Source organism: Larus michahellis, chromosome 8 (assembly GCF_964199755.1).
Source record: "Larus michahellis chromosome 8, bLarMic1.1, whole genome shotgun sequence".
NCBI classification, from domain to species: Eukaryota; Metazoa; Chordata; class Aves; order Charadriiformes; family Laridae; genus Larus; species Larus michahellis.
Genome location: NC_133903.1, coordinates 56,658,064 through 56,673,469, shown reverse-complemented (window position 1 = coordinate 56,673,469; position 15,406 = coordinate 56,658,064). Strand labels below are relative to the sequence as shown.

Genomic DNA, 15,406 nt, shown 5'->3' with positions numbered 1-15,406 from the left:
GTTCAATCCAATTCTTACTAAAGTCAACAGATACCGATTTTCTTCAACATGCTAGCTTTGGACAGTATTTTTTAATAAGCAGAAGGATATTACAGATGAAGACAACCTTCCAACACACTTTAATTTATTCTGTAGGTACGGAGGTTTTTTTGTCTCCCTGATATTACACTTTATGATTGACATTCCGGTTACTTATGAAAGGGTCTTTCCTGAAGGTCCAGGGGAATTAATTAACTTCTCGGGGCCAGCTCCTGGTTTTGGTTGTTCCCTGGAATCCTACTGACATAAGCAAAGCCTCCCCTAGGCAGAAAGAGGGGAGCATCCAGTGGTGCCTGTTCCGCAGGAAAAGGTGGGTGACAGTGGAGAACTCCCGCTTGTAGGAGGTCTGAACGGAGACTACATGATCTTGATGCACCTTGCCAGCTTTACGTTCTCTATCGCGTGTAACTCAAAAATAATCTTGCATTGAATTTCCAGTGCCAATCATGCATGGTGACAGTGATGCTTTTTTTTGTTTTTTAAAATAGAGTTATCAATACGTTGGGATTTAAAATATCTCCCCTGAATTCCACAAAAAAAGCAGGTTTTTAATCTGCAGTAACAACAGTGCCTGAAAAAAATATATGTTACTAAAGTGCCACCTGCTGCACAGAGTAAAACATGGGAGGATGGCAGGAGTGAATCCTGCCGTGAGCGGGCAGCCACTGCATTCTCCAGCTCTTCTACTTATTTCATTTTAAAGACCCGTGCTGACAAAGTGACCAAAGAAGATTTGTTGCCAGCTCCTACAGCGTTAAGACTCTGATATCTCATTTAAGATAAGATTGATTATTCAGCGCCATGAAGGAGTGTCGTTTGGAGAAAAAATTGCTAATGGAGGTTTTTAATTCTGCAGGCTGCCTGTGAAGCACCACTTCTTACCCAGGCTGAGGACACAAACCCAAGCGCAGCAGCCACACAGCAACCATCTCCTCTTCATCAGGTGCTTTCCCCTTGTTCTTCTCATTCTGGAGAAAAACCGAGATTTTTCACAGCCCTTGTTCCAAATTCCAGCACAGCCCTTCACCTGGGACCTCTCTGCCCGCAGGAAAACAGAGGTTTACTCCTTTCTGATTATTTCGTAACTGGGGATTTGTACACAGCCCTCTGCAGCAGACAAACCAGACGCCCCAACACATTCTTCCAGCGCGCTCACGCTTTTTTATACTTTTATAAATAAATAGCAATAACAGCTTCATGAGCTGGAGAGTGGATGTGATAAAAAACAGTCCCATAACCAGATTCCAGATGATTTTTTCCACAGGATGTGGGAGGGAAAGGGAATAAAAACTGCCAGGAAAGTAACATTTGCTATAAATAAGTACATTGCATGTACTTAATTGGGTCATGCTGGTCAACCCAAGTGCAGCAGATCTTGCCAGATCGTTACCAGTCCAAAACGCAAGAGGACGGAAGGGGGTGTGGGAGCGGAGCCGCTGGCCCCAGGCACCGGCCATAGGCGGGGGAATGGCGGCTGGCGGCCCACTGCCGGAGCAGGCCCAGCAGCAAACCGCCAGAGGGGCTTTAATCATAATTAGAATAGTGTTTTTTTAAAATAATGGACTTACTTGACCACTCTTAACGTTAACATTTATACCAATGCCCTGCCTTGCTCATATTTAAAACCCTCTGTATGTTCTCAAGGCCATTTCTTTAGGGCCATCACACTGAGAAACCATCTGAACCTTGTGCACTCTCTCATATTTGTTTGGAACTTCCTATGTTCCAGCTTGTGCCCATTACCCCTCATCCTGTTACTGGGACAGTAATAGGACATCTCGTCTGCGAAAATGAAGCCTTATTTAATTTGTTTTTCCTTAGGTATCATGGTTTCTCTGTTTTATTGAACGTGACACGCAGGAATTTGCCGTCAGGCTTTCCTTGTGAGGAGCCCGGCCACTTCTGTCCCTGCAATGTTGAGGTGACAGACCCACAGCGAGAGCTGGAGGAGAATAAACTGCCGTGATTAAACGGGCTCCTGTACGAGCGACGGCCACACTCCCCACGCTGCCACCTCCCTCGCGCCCGCCCTTTCCCCTCAGGCACAGCGAGCCCATGGCGGCCGCCGCCGGAGCGCACTGCGCATGCGCCGCCGCCCCCGGCCCTCCGCCCCGCTGGGGGGCGCGCTTCCTCGTCTCCCTCTCCCCGCGGCCGGGCTGAGGCGTCCGAGCCGCTGCCTGACCAAAATCCGGCCCGGCGGCGGCGCCGCTCGCTGCGGCAGCGGGGCGCAGGCGCGGCGGGCAGCCCGCCCGGCGCAGGGCCCCGGTCCTCTCCCGCGGCGGCGGCGGCGGCGCTCGGCTCGGCGGGGCCCAAGATGTCGACCAAGAATTTCCGCGTGAGCGACGGGGACTGGATCTGCCCCGACAAGAAGTGAGCGTGGGCCCGGCCGCCGCGGGGCCCGGGCTGCGGTCCCGCGGGGCAGCGCCAGGGACGGGCGGCCCCGGCGAGCCGCCGCCGCCGCAGGGTCCCGGGGGGCGGCCGCCCTCCCGCCGGGCCGGGCCGGGCCGAGCCGTGCTTCCCTGCAGGGTCTCACAGCGCCCGGCCCCCATCGTGCTGCCCGCCCGGCACCAGCCCGCCCCGGGGCCGGGCACGGCCCGAGAAACTTCGTGTTGTTCAAATAGGCGTTTTTCTTCAAATCTCACGTTTCCCAGCGTTCAGCTAACGAGCGTCTGCGTTCTCTTTCTATTCTTATTTTCAGATGTGGGAATGTTAACTTTGCTAGGAGAACCAGCTGTAACAGATGCGGAAGAGGTGAGTATCTGAGATGATAATGCCTTCTTCTCCTCATCCGTTTCTGCCTTTTTAAAAGAATATTAGATCTTCTTAATTAATCATAAAGCAAAATGCATGAGAACTGTTTGTTTTGTTTTCTTTTACAGAAAAAACGACAGAAGCCAAAATGATGAAAGCTGGAGGGACTGAAATAGGAAAGACACTCGCTGAAAAGAGTCGTGGCCTCTTCAGTGCTAACGACTGGCAGTGTAAAACGTATGCCTTTTTAAAAAATACAGTGTTCTCTTAGAGCCACACAATGCCTCTACAGTATGATACTTAATTTCATCAGTATAAATTTACTTGGACTGATGCGAGAAGAGTGACCAAAACTCGCAGCTGTTCCACTAGTAGTCATTTGCTGTGAGGACAGCCTTCATTTTTGTTTGCTGGACAGCAGTTACTTAATTACGTGACTGGGAAAAGATTAGAAAGTTAAAGAGTAGAAAGGTTCATGTTTTTCTCTGATAAGCCGAGACACTTCTCAAGCTTGGAAAAAGCATGTAGATGGGAATAACACCTTCGTTGCAGTATGATATTTTGTTGTTAATGAGTAAAGTTTAGCACATAGTTAGGTGTTTCTCCAAGCCGTCAATTGAAAATATTGAGTTATAAATGAGAAAAGGACTGCTTTAATAAAATGTTTTGATATTTGAAAGGCGCTTTCAGGTTTTCTGGAGCACTTCTAAGGATTTCAGTCTTTGCTGATGGAGTAAGCTGTCTGACCAGTGAAACCCGGATTATTTTTATATTCCTGTTAGAACTTGGCTGCGTTCAGCCTGCCGGGTTTCCGTTTGTGCTGTCCTGCAGCGTGAGACGGGTGGGTGTCCCAGGCAGCGCCGTGGGTCCCGGGGAGGGAATCCTCTTGATGGCAGGCTTCGGGATTGGTGTGTCTTTCCAAGTTCATGGCTAAGCTGTGTCTTAACGGGCGTCTTCCTCCTCTCCGGGCCTGGGCAGCGCCCTGATGATAGTGTTATGGAGGGATGAAGTATGAGTGGCCTTTAGGACGCTGTAAAATAGAAATGCAGTAACAGAAGTGTAAAACTGTAGCTGTGCGTTGGTGGATGATGGCGATGGCTCATAAGCATTATTCCCATGGTAGCTTCTTCGCTGACTCCTCTGAACTGTGGATGCCACTAGTGGAGAGTAATGAGGAGTTTTAACGCTTTTTGTGTAGTCTTGCTCTGTTAACTTGTCTGCCTGCCTGCCCGGGATTTGTCCAGCGCGGTCATCTTCCCATCATCCCCGTGCTGCTGAAATACCCACAGACTCTCTGGCAGTTCTGTGTCTCTTGATGACTGTTGGCCTTGTGGTTAATTATGTTGTACTCGTGACTGCCGATCACTGCTAAAACTTGGCAAATACGTTTTTATGATTTATTTAAGTGTCACCTCAACGCTTAAGCTTTTTGATTTGAAATAAAATGTTTCTTTTTTCTGTTTTGTTCTTTTTGCCTCTGAAGATGTGGTAATGTGAACTGGGCCAGAAGATCAGAATGTAATATGTGTAATACTCCAAAGTACGCAAAATTGGAGGAGAGGACAGGTAAGGTGTATATGGTTTTAAAATACTCAAATTACTGTGAGAAAACTTCTTTTTGTAAATCATAATGTAATTTAATTAAAGGGACTGTTTTCACAGCAGAACTAGCAAAGTTGAATGATCTTCCATATGTAAATAAATTTGTAGGTCCTTAGACTTGATTACTTTTAGTAGTGTGTAAAGTTCGTGATGGCTTCGTTTGGAAAGTCAACGAATATTCAGCTTAAACTGCCTCTATATTTGATTTTGATACTAAGACGTTTGGAAGGAGTAATGCGAGATCTTATCAAACTGCAGAAGGCCTGGTGTGTATATAGTGTCCATCTAGAGAGGACCCGGCAGTCACAAGAACAGTGTTTGAAGGCTGCGTAGATTAGACTCTTATCTCTTAATGAGGTCTGAGGTTCGGTCACACTGTGACACATTTCAGGTTCCTCCTGCATTAAGAATGAGCCCAGTGGTAACTAGAACAGAGGATATCTTTACAGTGCCGTCGTAACTATTTATACTGTTACCACTGCAAATGGGATCAGGCAGGGAATTTAATACATAGAGTGTAACACTAATGCATATAAAAAAGAAGTGTGGAGAAGAGCACAGAGCTTATTATTCAAAAGGAAAAACAATATTTTAAATATTCAATACTGTAAGAATATTAAAGAATCTTAATTATATTTCATATAATTAAATGTATTGAATATTTAATTAATTTTTCAAGTTTTGGTGTCCTTCAGAGTAGATCTGCAGTCACGTACAGGACATAGCGTGTTGGACACGCTTACAGTATATTACAAAGTTAGCCAGAATTAAAATGAGCCATTCGAGTTTGCCACTCACAGGATAAAAAGGAATAGAAAGATTCTTAAGGCAAATCATGGCAGTTGCACAATTCCGTGCTTTTATTCCTGTTGCTCCCTGAGGGTATATATACAAGTTGGCGTCGGCCTGGCGTGCCCAGGCGCCACCAAGGAGGCTGTGTGCCCGCAGGACCTGGCTGGGGCAAGGAGGCGGCGGCAGCAGCTGGGGAGCAGTTACCTGGTGTCGCTGTCGCCTCGCGTTCCGTTGCCGGCTCTCCTGAGCAGGCTGCTCTCGGGGATGGGAGTTTGGTCTTTGAGGACAGTAGCCTTTGGTCCAGCCCCTCGGAGGCATTCTGGTGTTTCTCCTCACCAAGGCAGTCGTCGCGCACTGCAGCTCCACCAGAGCTCCTCTGTGAAGCTGGTTGCTCAGCAGGGCTATAATCCTGACTTTTTCATTTTTATTTTTTCCTCGTTCTTTTAAACACTATTGCTTCTGTGTTGTTTATGTGTCAAGCCATTTTCTCAATTAGGTTTCTGAGGAACTATATTTAATAAATGTGTGGGAAAAATTCATGTTCCTTTTGAGGTCATATCTGGGGCCCCCAACAGCAGAAGGACACGGAGCTGTTGGAGCGGGGCCAGAGGAGGCCCCGGAGATGCTGGGAGGGCTGGAGCCCCTCTGCTGGGAGGACAGGCTGAGAGAGCTGGGGGGGTTCAGCCTGGAGAAGAGAAGGCTCCGGGGAGACCTTCCAGCCCCTGCCAGGCCCTCAAGGGGCTCCAGGAAAGCTGGGGAGGGACTCTGGAGCAGGGAGGGGAGCCATGGGACGAGGGGGAAGGGTTTTACACTGCAAGAGGGGAGACTGAGATGAGATGTGAGGCAGAAATTGTTGGCTGTGAGGGCGGTGAGCCCCTGGCCCAGGTTGCCCAGAGAAGCTGTGGCTGCCCCATCCCTGGAGGGGTTCAAGGCCAGGTTGGCCGGGGCTTGGAGCAACCTGGGCTGGTGGGAGGTGTCCCTGCCCAGGGCAGGGGGTGCCACCGCGTGGGTTTTGAGGTCCCTTCCACCCCAAACCATTCTATTGTACTACATTCTTATGGCATATATTGATAAATCCACTGAAGGTTTTCCAGAACCTCTGTAAAAGTGGAAGTTTATCCTAATCTTTGTGCTTTACATGGCTGAATTTGGTGCAGCTCAAGAGGTGTCTTGTTTTACCTCTTTTTAAAGGGTATGGAGGAGGATTTAATGAACGAGAGAATGTTGAATATATAGAACGCGAAGAATCAGACGGGGAGTATGATGAGGTAGGATTCGGTACATGTATTACTCTGGAAGACGCGTGTTGTGTGATCTCTGTTTAGGACATGTGCATTTGCATTTGGTTTCCTTAGAGGGAAAAGCGCCAGTCAGAAGTACATCGTGATGCATGTCTTTGTCAAATGCTCAGTGTGAAAGTTTTGAACTGAAAGTGAATGTTTGGTTTTTTTGTCTTTTGAGGGGTGAAAAACTAAGAATGAGTTCAGTTTAAACTGGTGTCGTGGTTTAGCCCCAGCAGGCAACTAGGATCACAGCCATTCTCTCACTCAGCCCTCTGCAGTAGGATAGGGAGAGGATAGAGAGAAGAGGGAGGAAAAGGAAAAATAACACCTCGTGGGTTCGGATAAAGACGATTTAATAGCACTGTAACTGAAGAAAATAATAGTAATGGTAAAAGAATATACAAAATAAAGTGATGCAGTGCAGTCGCTCTCACCACCCAATGACGTATTGCCCGTCCCGTCCCGAGCAGCAGTCGTGGATTCCTGCCCCCAGCCAGCCCCATGTATATATGTACTGGTGTCTATGGTACGGAATATTCCTTGGGCCAGCTTGTCCTGGCTGCGCTGCCGCTCAGCTTCGAGGGGAAGCTGCAGAAGTCCTTGGCTTAATATAAGTATTACTTAACACATATTGTTTTAGTTGTTGCTATCGCATTGTTCTCATGCTAAATCCAAAAGAGAGCACCTAGTAGGAAGAAAATTAACTCTGTCCCCGCTGAAACCAAGACGCTGGTACAAGTTGAGTTCCTTAAACTTCTTACTTCTGGCTTCAGGCTCGTGCATGTTGGTTTCAGCCAGATGTTCAGCATTGTTTTATAAAGATATCCCATAAACACAAATATCAAATACTTTTCGTTAAATTCAGGTGTCCATTAATCTCGTCTGTGGGTACTAATTGTGTCTAAGGCAAGCATCTCTTTAAAAAGTTTCTTGTTGCAAATTGATGTTTCATGATACTTCCCCTTCCCTTTGAGCAATGCCATACCTTATTTGAAATTGTATATTTATTTTCGCATAGAAGTTTTCTCAAAAAATACAGTTGGAAATTACTTCTGATTAAATTGTATTCTAATGGAATAAAATTTCTTAGTTTGGACGCAAAAAGAAAAAGTACAGAGGGAAGCCAGTTGGTCCTGCATCTATCCTGAAGGAAGTAGAAGACAAGGAATCTGAAGGGGAAGATGAGGAGGATGAGGATGAAGATCTCTCCAAATATAAGTTGGATGAGGTAGCGTGTTTGGGTTTTTTTTCCTGCAATTATTTTTTAATTATTACTTCAGTGCTGTTTAGTCTTAGTAGGTGAGGTTTGGTCTGTGTTTTTAGCTGTCTTTAGAGTAACGCAGAGGAGTAGCTATCAGAATGACGGTGCCTGTAGCTTTTGTATAGTATATGCACAAGCTGTTTTGTTCTAAATACGTGCATTCAAAGATGTATAATTTTTTTAAACCACGAAAAATTTAAAAGCTTACCTGAAATCAGAATCAAAAATTTTGATATAAAGGGAATGTTCTTGAATTTTATTCTTAGCCTTTTAAAACAATGTTTTAAAACCACATCAGATTTATTTTTTTATGAAATATTTAGAGATTTTTTTAATCTTTCCTGAAATACGTGAACATCACATCATGGATTGTCCACATCTTTGGACAACAGTCCTGCAGGGACACGTGTATATGCTTATTTTTAACCCAGCAGTCACCAAGTTCTGCATATGAAACGTGTCTCTGCAGAATTATGCTATGGTTACAGATTTTGAGTGTGAAAATCTTCCAGGCACTCATTTAGAGTAACTGGTAAAAATGAACGTCTGTATTGTCATTGATTCCATTAAATAGCAGAAAATGGGACTTCAGATGGGTTTTTTGCAGGATTTTTAATAGCGTGCTTTAAAACACAAATTTTCAGTCACTCTTTACTCCTAAATTTGTGCATCTCATTAAATGCACCATCAAGAGTATTTTCAAAGGTTGAAAAAAAGTGCAAAATAAACCACAGGAAAAACCATAGAAAAAAAGAAACCATAGAAAAAACACTAACTGAAGAAAACAATCAAAGTATTTCTTAGGGATTTTTTTGTATGTCTGCATTTTTTCAGGATGAGGATGAAGATGATGCTGACCTTTCAAAATATAATCTTGATGCCAGTGAAGAAGAGGACACTAATAAGAAAAAGAAATCCAATAGGCGCAGTCGTTCTAAGTCTCGATCTTCCCACTCCCGATCTTCATCGCGCTCATCCTCTCATTCAAGCTCAAGGTCTAGGTCCAGGTAAACGGGTACAGGTCAAGGGTAACGCCAGGCAAAATGTCAGTATCTAACTTCTTTATTTACTTTTTTTTTCTTGACTGCCTTACAGTTTTAGTTTAATAATGTTAACAATTTTATGTACAGAATTTACATAGGTAGATAACGTGCTGGTCTGACCTCCTGTGGATCCTCAGTAGGGAGGCTTCGTGTGTCTTGTGCCTGTTTTAGTAAATTTAAGATAATATATAAATTGAATCCTTCGATTTTATTTTTAGGCTGGTTGGCCACGTGTAATTCAACGGGTGAACTTTTTTTAGCAATGTTGAGTAGAGTTGTTGAACAGAGAAGCAGAAGGGTGGCATTGTTAGAGTGGGAGGAAGTGGCAGAAGAGGGCAGAGATGATGCAGTCCAGACAGATTCAGTGAAAGGACGGAACAGAAAATACCCTGGAAATAAAGACAAGAAACTTGAACTTAATTTGGCAAGCCACAAAGCTTTCAGTGGCAATGTTGTCAGAATAACTTGAAAGGTTTATTTTGGTCATGGGACCGCAAAAAAATGCAGTCAGTAATATATGAACAATTTGATAACTGTTCTGTAATCATATGATGTAAATCATCTTGTAGCTTTGTAGCTGCCTTAGAACTAAGACAAGGATGATCCTGATAGGTTTAAGATCTCAAATCGGTACTAACTCATAGGCTTATACATAAAGCTCATACACGGAATGTTCAAGTTTCTTCTGATCTTCCTAACTTTGTAACTGCACTCTGCTCTTGCCGCTGTGATCACCACCCAGGTTCTTCAGACCCTCATACTAACCAGGTGTCAGCCACTCGCTTTGTTCTGTCTTTCCCCCCGTTGCTCTCATGCATTTTTCCATGCTGCCTCTTCTATGAAAAATTCTGTTCTTCACAATACCTGTTGTCAGCCTCCACGCTCCTTCACGTGCCGTCCCAAGCCGTATTTGCCACATGGTCCCAGGGAGGAGCACTGGGGGAATAACAGGGACTAGGCTGAGTGGCCGGTGGCAGTTTCTGTAAATGCAGTGAGGTGCGGAGCGAGATCTGTGAGGATGTGGCTGTGTTGTCCTGGGTGAGGGGAGAATGCAGCCAGTGCAGTACTGGGGGCTAGGGGTGTGAAGGTCAAAGAAGACAGAACAACTTCACTTGGCCATAACTGTGTTCCTTAATTCACAAATATTAAAAAGTAGCTTGTCATAACTGAAACTTGCCAGGGATCTTTCAACTTTCTGTTCAACTTTTTGCTTCTAGCTACATTGGAAACATCAGTTGCCATTTGTGGATACTTCTTTGTGTTTTTTAAAAAGGTTTAAATAATATTTTTTAGCTAGCATGTGTTCATACGACTTTTGTCTTGCACAGTAAAATGCAAAAGACATGGTAACAGTATAAACTGGGAGATTGACAGCATGTATAATACATTTTTCCTGAAAAGTTTATTAGAATTTGATTGAAATTCCTTCTTTTACAACAGTTACTGCAAGTCCGCTACCATTTTTATGTATCTCTTGTGGTTTGTGCTTTAAAGAAAATGCATCAACACGAAAAATTTGAAAATAATTTTGACTAGTAACAAGTAGTGTTAGATGTGTCCATATTTTAGCCAAGAATTAACTACTGCTCAACTTTCAATGCCGGGGAAAATCTTTACAAAAACTTGAAACTGCTTACAAAATGCTAAATGCTTGTGAGAGCTGATTTTGAGAAAATCAGAGCTAGCTATTCCTAATACTCTGACCTACGCCTACTCTGCTCTTCAAAGAAGCTGATGGTTTTCAAATTAAGGCACAAATTAAAAGTGAAGGCATTGATTTTGTGAAATAGTTAATAGATATGCAGTTGTTTCATTTTGCCAAATAACTGCAGTCGTTTCATTTTTATGCTTTCTTTTAGGAAACGTAATAAAAAGCTGACTTTATAATTTAATGCACTATCTTACTATGTTAACGTTTCTGTTTTAAAATGTGCTACGGTGATGCTGGGGGAGTAGGAGGAAACTGTCACTTCTTTAGTGACTCTAGGCCAAATTGTATTGCTGCATCCTTGTCTCTGCTGCTAACAGTAGCACTTTTTCTGCTAAATACAAGTCAGACGCTGGAAAAAAATCTTCCATGTTGTTTCAGGTCCCATTCAAGAAGTTCTTCCAGTTCCAGATCAAGATCTCGTTCCAGTTCCAGAGAACACTCTAGATCTCGTGGGTCGAAATCAAGGTGAATGAGGTAGCACTCTCTCCTTGCAGAGAGAAAAAAGGGCAGAAGAACCAACCACTTGTTGATTTCATCGTAAAATTATGCCGGTCAAAAACCATTAACTCCTTTTTATCTTGGAAGTCAGAATTCCTGGGGTCTCTGCAGGAGGTTGTTACCACTACAGATGTGTTTCTTGAGAATGCGAGGTTTTGGTTGAAGAGTTTAAGTCTGATCTAAGCTAGACGAGTGGACGCCACAGATCTTCACTTGGAAGGAAGAAGAAATTTGAATGCATGTTTACTTGCTTCAGTAATTTTTGCTGATTTTACTGTTTCCGCTTTGGCTACTTGCTGAGGAAGAACATTAGAAAATACACCATACTTCTGGGTTTGCGTTAAGTGATAACTTATTTAATGTGTCTAACTTCAGTAGATAGTGCTGCTGTAACCTTTATCAATGTGGGGGGACTATAAAAATGCTGATAGTAACTCATGTGAGAAGCTGGCAGGAGTTTGAGCTAGCTGGTGTTTTCCGTGTAGCAGTGACTGAACCGTGCGGGGAAGAGTAACAAAATCATGTAAGTCCCTTGAGGTGCCTGGCACAGGCGCCCTGTTGGCAGGATGCTCCTTTTGCCATGGAAGGAAGAACTGTCCCGCCTCCATGCATGCAGAGAGTCTTAAAACTGCAAATAAGGAAGTTTTGAGTTGGGAAGACCAATCACAAATGGTGCCACCGCCCTTTGGTGGCAGAAACGTGCTGTGGATTATCACGTGAGGGTCAGCGCCTGATGGAATCCGGGCTTTTTAGGGAGAGAAGGAGGAGGGTGCCTGTGCCCCCGCTAGCGCTGGAGGGACTCGTCAGCTGAGCTGGGCTGTTTGCTTGTGCCACCGAGCGTCCCCAGCGGGTTAGCTGGTGTGACATGGGACCGCTTTGTTATTTACAGTGAGAACCCTGAAACTATTGTACCAACAACATATGCTGTGGTGTTGGGTTGTTTTAAAATATCCTGTTAGGATAAAAATTAAAAAAAATCCTGTTAGGTGTTTTTATATAACTTTGGAGTTACGGTTTAGGACTTTCTAGCTGTATTGCTCTCTCCACAAGTGTTTTTTTTTTCTTGTTTTCTTTAGATAACCAAAGTGATTTTTGAGTGCTTGTAAGTGAAGCTGATTAATTATTTTTTTAAACGCCAAAATGACTGTATTTTAAGAGGTTTTTTGAAAATATTTTGCTCATGGAAGGCCTTACGCTCTACCCAGATTTATTTTGAGCTTTGTAAATATCCCTTCTGAAGGTTTTTACTATTCTAGCAAGATGAACACTACTCCACAAATTTCCAATGTGAAATAGCCATTAGTCTGTGGTTTTCAAGCCATTTTGCTTTGTGAGTTTAACTACTGAGGAAGGTCCTTACCCGGGCTACTTCCTGCCCCCGTCTCCCATCGCTTCCCTGTCCAAAAGCGTCATTCTAGTGAACGCTGGACCACTGGTGGTCTGTATAGCAAGAAACGCTATTTAGCAAAATTATTAAGAGAACTCCCACGACAGTAAAGGTCTTTACTGGCAGATAGCTAAGAAGTAAGTATTAAAGCACTGACAAATTTATTTGATAAAACACTGATGTAAATAGAGTAGTGAGTGTTCTTGAAAACTGTCTCTTTTTGTTCTTTGTTCTTTCTGTGTTATACCAGAATTAAATCTGATTTATTTCTTAATCAATAAAGATCCAGCTCCAGGTCCTACAGGGGGTCTTCCACCCCAAGGAAAAGATCTTACTCAAGCTCTCGTTCATCATCTTCCCCCGAGAGAAGCAAGAAGCGAAGTCGTTCTAGATCTTCTTCATCTGGTGATCGCAAAAAAAGACGATCGAGATCACGGTCACCCGAAAGGTTTGGGTTTATGTAGAATAAGAATGGGTGTATTTAAATGTGTGATTTTTTTTTTAATTTTTTTTTTTTTCTGAAGGACTGAGATTCACTGGGAAAGAGTTGAATCTGATCAGTTGTTCTGATAGTAAAAGTAGTCACTTCCCCTACTCTTACTTCTTATTAAAACCTCAGTAATCAGTTCCCCTCGCCCCTGCAATGAAACTTCTTCCTGGTAGAAGTATGTTCCATAGAAAGTCCCCAGTCACCATTCTTACAGTGTCTGGAAGTGTTAGCGTGTACATTATTGATTTATTTTCATAAGTAAACATCACATTTAGAAATTGTATTGTACTTTCAGTATTAAATTTACATTTTTAGTATTAAATTTACGTTCCTGAGCTTAAAGTGGTTTAAAGTTACTTCTATATTCTTATAAGGCCCCTATCAGATATACTTGGCTTCCAGCTATTATATGATACAGACTACTCAAAGTGGATGCTAAAATTAATTTCAACTTATTTCTTTGCATGCTTTCTCCATTTATATCTTACAGACGCCGCAGATCATCATCTGGATCTTCCCATTCTGGTTCCCGTACAAGTTCTAAAAAGAAATAATGTATGAAAGCTCACATTTAAAAAACAAAACAAACAAACAAAAAAAATCCAGTCAGTGCATGAGACATTTTTAAGAAGTTGGTGTCTTACTTGGTCAGAAGTGCTAAATCTGCTAGTAGAGGTGCATGTCTGTCCTTGCTTTCTGGAAAACTGCAGCTTTGTTCATTCATCAGACAAAAAGTGAGGTAGCATTTTAAGCCATAAACTCCTCAGAGGAGGTGTGAAGTTTTATTATTTGAGTAAGGGGATTTTTTTATTACTTTTAAAGACTTGGTTACTCGATTCCTGGCTCTCTTGTATGTGTGAGCGGGCACAGGTTGGATATGATCTAATACAACTCTGCTCTTCACGTGACAAGTACAAAGAAGTATCTGAGGAACACAGAACCCATGAGCTTTCTGCATCCAACTCCTGAGCTTGTTCGAGGTAACTCCTGTGGGACCACGAAAGATGAGCGTAGCTGTAGGGCTGGTGCTACCCATTGGATGACAGTAGTGAGTACTTAGATCTAATTATTTTTTATTTTTCCATGTTGAAGTAGAAGTAGAGATGGATACCCCTCTTTCTCTTTAGCTGTGCTCGGTACAAAATAGCTAGTAAGTACCCAGTCCATCGTAGGATTCTGTAGAGCGTGAGTTAGACTTCATTCCTTCGAAGCCAGGATGTTTGAGACACCGGGCACTGTCTGCTCCATGGCTCGAGTCTTGACGGCTGCCAGTGCCTGTCACTGTAGAAATGATTTGCTGCTGTCAGCAAAGTGCCCCTTCTGCAGTGGGGACTGGCTGCGGTATTGTCACACGCACGGACCCTGTGCTCTGCCATCCTGGCTTGGCAGAGGATCCCTTAGGAGCTGCTCTTGAGCTGGAGGAATATGGAAGTAGCTTCTTGGAATCAAGTGAAGCTTCTGCAGGCCTCCTGTAGAATTCATTTTGGGCTGACTAAAATTTTCAAGGTATCTGAATTTTATTTATATTTAAAAATGAAAATTAATAAACTGCGTAGAAAGTTCTGACATCTTAAATATGTTCTTCATCAATTATTTTTTTTCCCTTAAACATAATTTATGGCTTAAAATGCTGTATTGAATCTGTTTTACTAGCAATATCGCATTAAAACTTGGTCTCTCTTGAGCTCCGTTTGGTTAAGAAAGGGTTAAGTATCTTCAGTGCCATCACAAGGTAAGTATGTTAAGGAAAGTTCTTTTTAAGCAAGCAAACAGCAATATATCTGTATTGATTTCAGTAGTAAAACTTCCATATTTGACCGCTGCTTTTTTTAAATGAATTGCACAAAAACAAACGGAGCAAAATTTAAAAACGACATTCTGCTTTCCTTTTTTTTTTTTTTAAGACACTTCTTTTGGACTGGTATATAAGCAAAATGTTTTTGGTGTAGAAATATTTTGATAATCTTTTTGCAGAAAAAAAACACTCTGCAGTTTCTTCTTTAATGCTTTCTTTTATATCTAATTTCAATGCTAAATGTGTGTAGTTTGCACAAGAGCAGGTTAGTCTTGTAACTGTGCCTCTGACAACTTCAAAGTCCAACTACTAAATTGTAAAAATCAGATCTAATAGATGCTATGTTGTTAGCCTTTCGTTTTTTTCTTGTGCTTTGTATTAAAATTGTTGCTGTACTTAACAGATGAAAGTTTTTTAAATTTAGCAAACGATAGGCTACAGACAAAGGAAAATTATGGTTTCATTTGGCTTAGATAAAATGTAAGGCAAAATGATTCTGTAGACAAGTGTAAATAAAACCTGTGAGTCAACTGTGCAGTGAGTGCTTTCTCTTGAAAACACGATCAAATCTTTCTTTATAACCTATACTAACAGATTTTGTTGTTCTCTGTTACTGCAGGGCGGTATCTCCACTTACCTGGCCATATGTATCACAAATTTTCAGATTGTTTCAGTTCTTTAACTACTGAAAATATTTTTGGATTTAAACAGCTGCAGGTTCAAATTGAACTTTTACAAAACTTCAAGGTATTGT

The 15,406-nt window shown here is 42.6% G+C and overlaps 1 protein-coding gene across 1 annotated transcript; it reads left to right on the top strand.

The window, feature by feature from the left end:
* The first annotated feature begins 2,267 nt into the window (after positions 1 to 2,267).
* Positions 2,268 to 15,182, top strand: ZRANB2 (zinc finger RANBP2-type containing 2). Its single transcript, XM_074597155.1, has 10 exons — positions 2,268 to 2,409; positions 2,738 to 2,790; positions 2,919 to 3,027; positions 4,274 to 4,356; positions 6,376 to 6,452; positions 7,558 to 7,695; positions 8,563 to 8,735; positions 10,861 to 10,947; positions 12,651 to 12,815; positions 13,348 to 15,182. The coding sequence occupies exons 1-10, from the start codon at positions 2,354 to 2,356 to the stop codon at positions 13,409 to 13,411; spliced, it is 1,005 nt and encodes a 334-aa protein (XP_074453256.1). The 5' UTR covers positions 2,268 to 2,353; the 3' UTR covers positions 13,412 to 15,182.
* Positions 15,183 to 15,406: the final 224 nt, after the last annotated feature.

Coding starts and splice junctions, on each gene's coding strand:
- ZRANB2 (XM_074597155.1), top strand. CDS start 2,354: ATGTCGACCAAGAATTTCCGCGTGAGCGACGGGGACTGGATCTGCCCC. Junction 4,357..6,375: donor AAAATTGGAGGAGAGGACAG/GTAAGGTGTATA, acceptor CTCTTTTTAAAG/GGTATGGAGGAGGATTTAAT. Junction 7,696..8,562: donor CCAAATATAAGTTGGATGAG/GTAGCGTGTTTG, acceptor GCATTTTTTCAG/GATGAGGATGAAGATGATGC.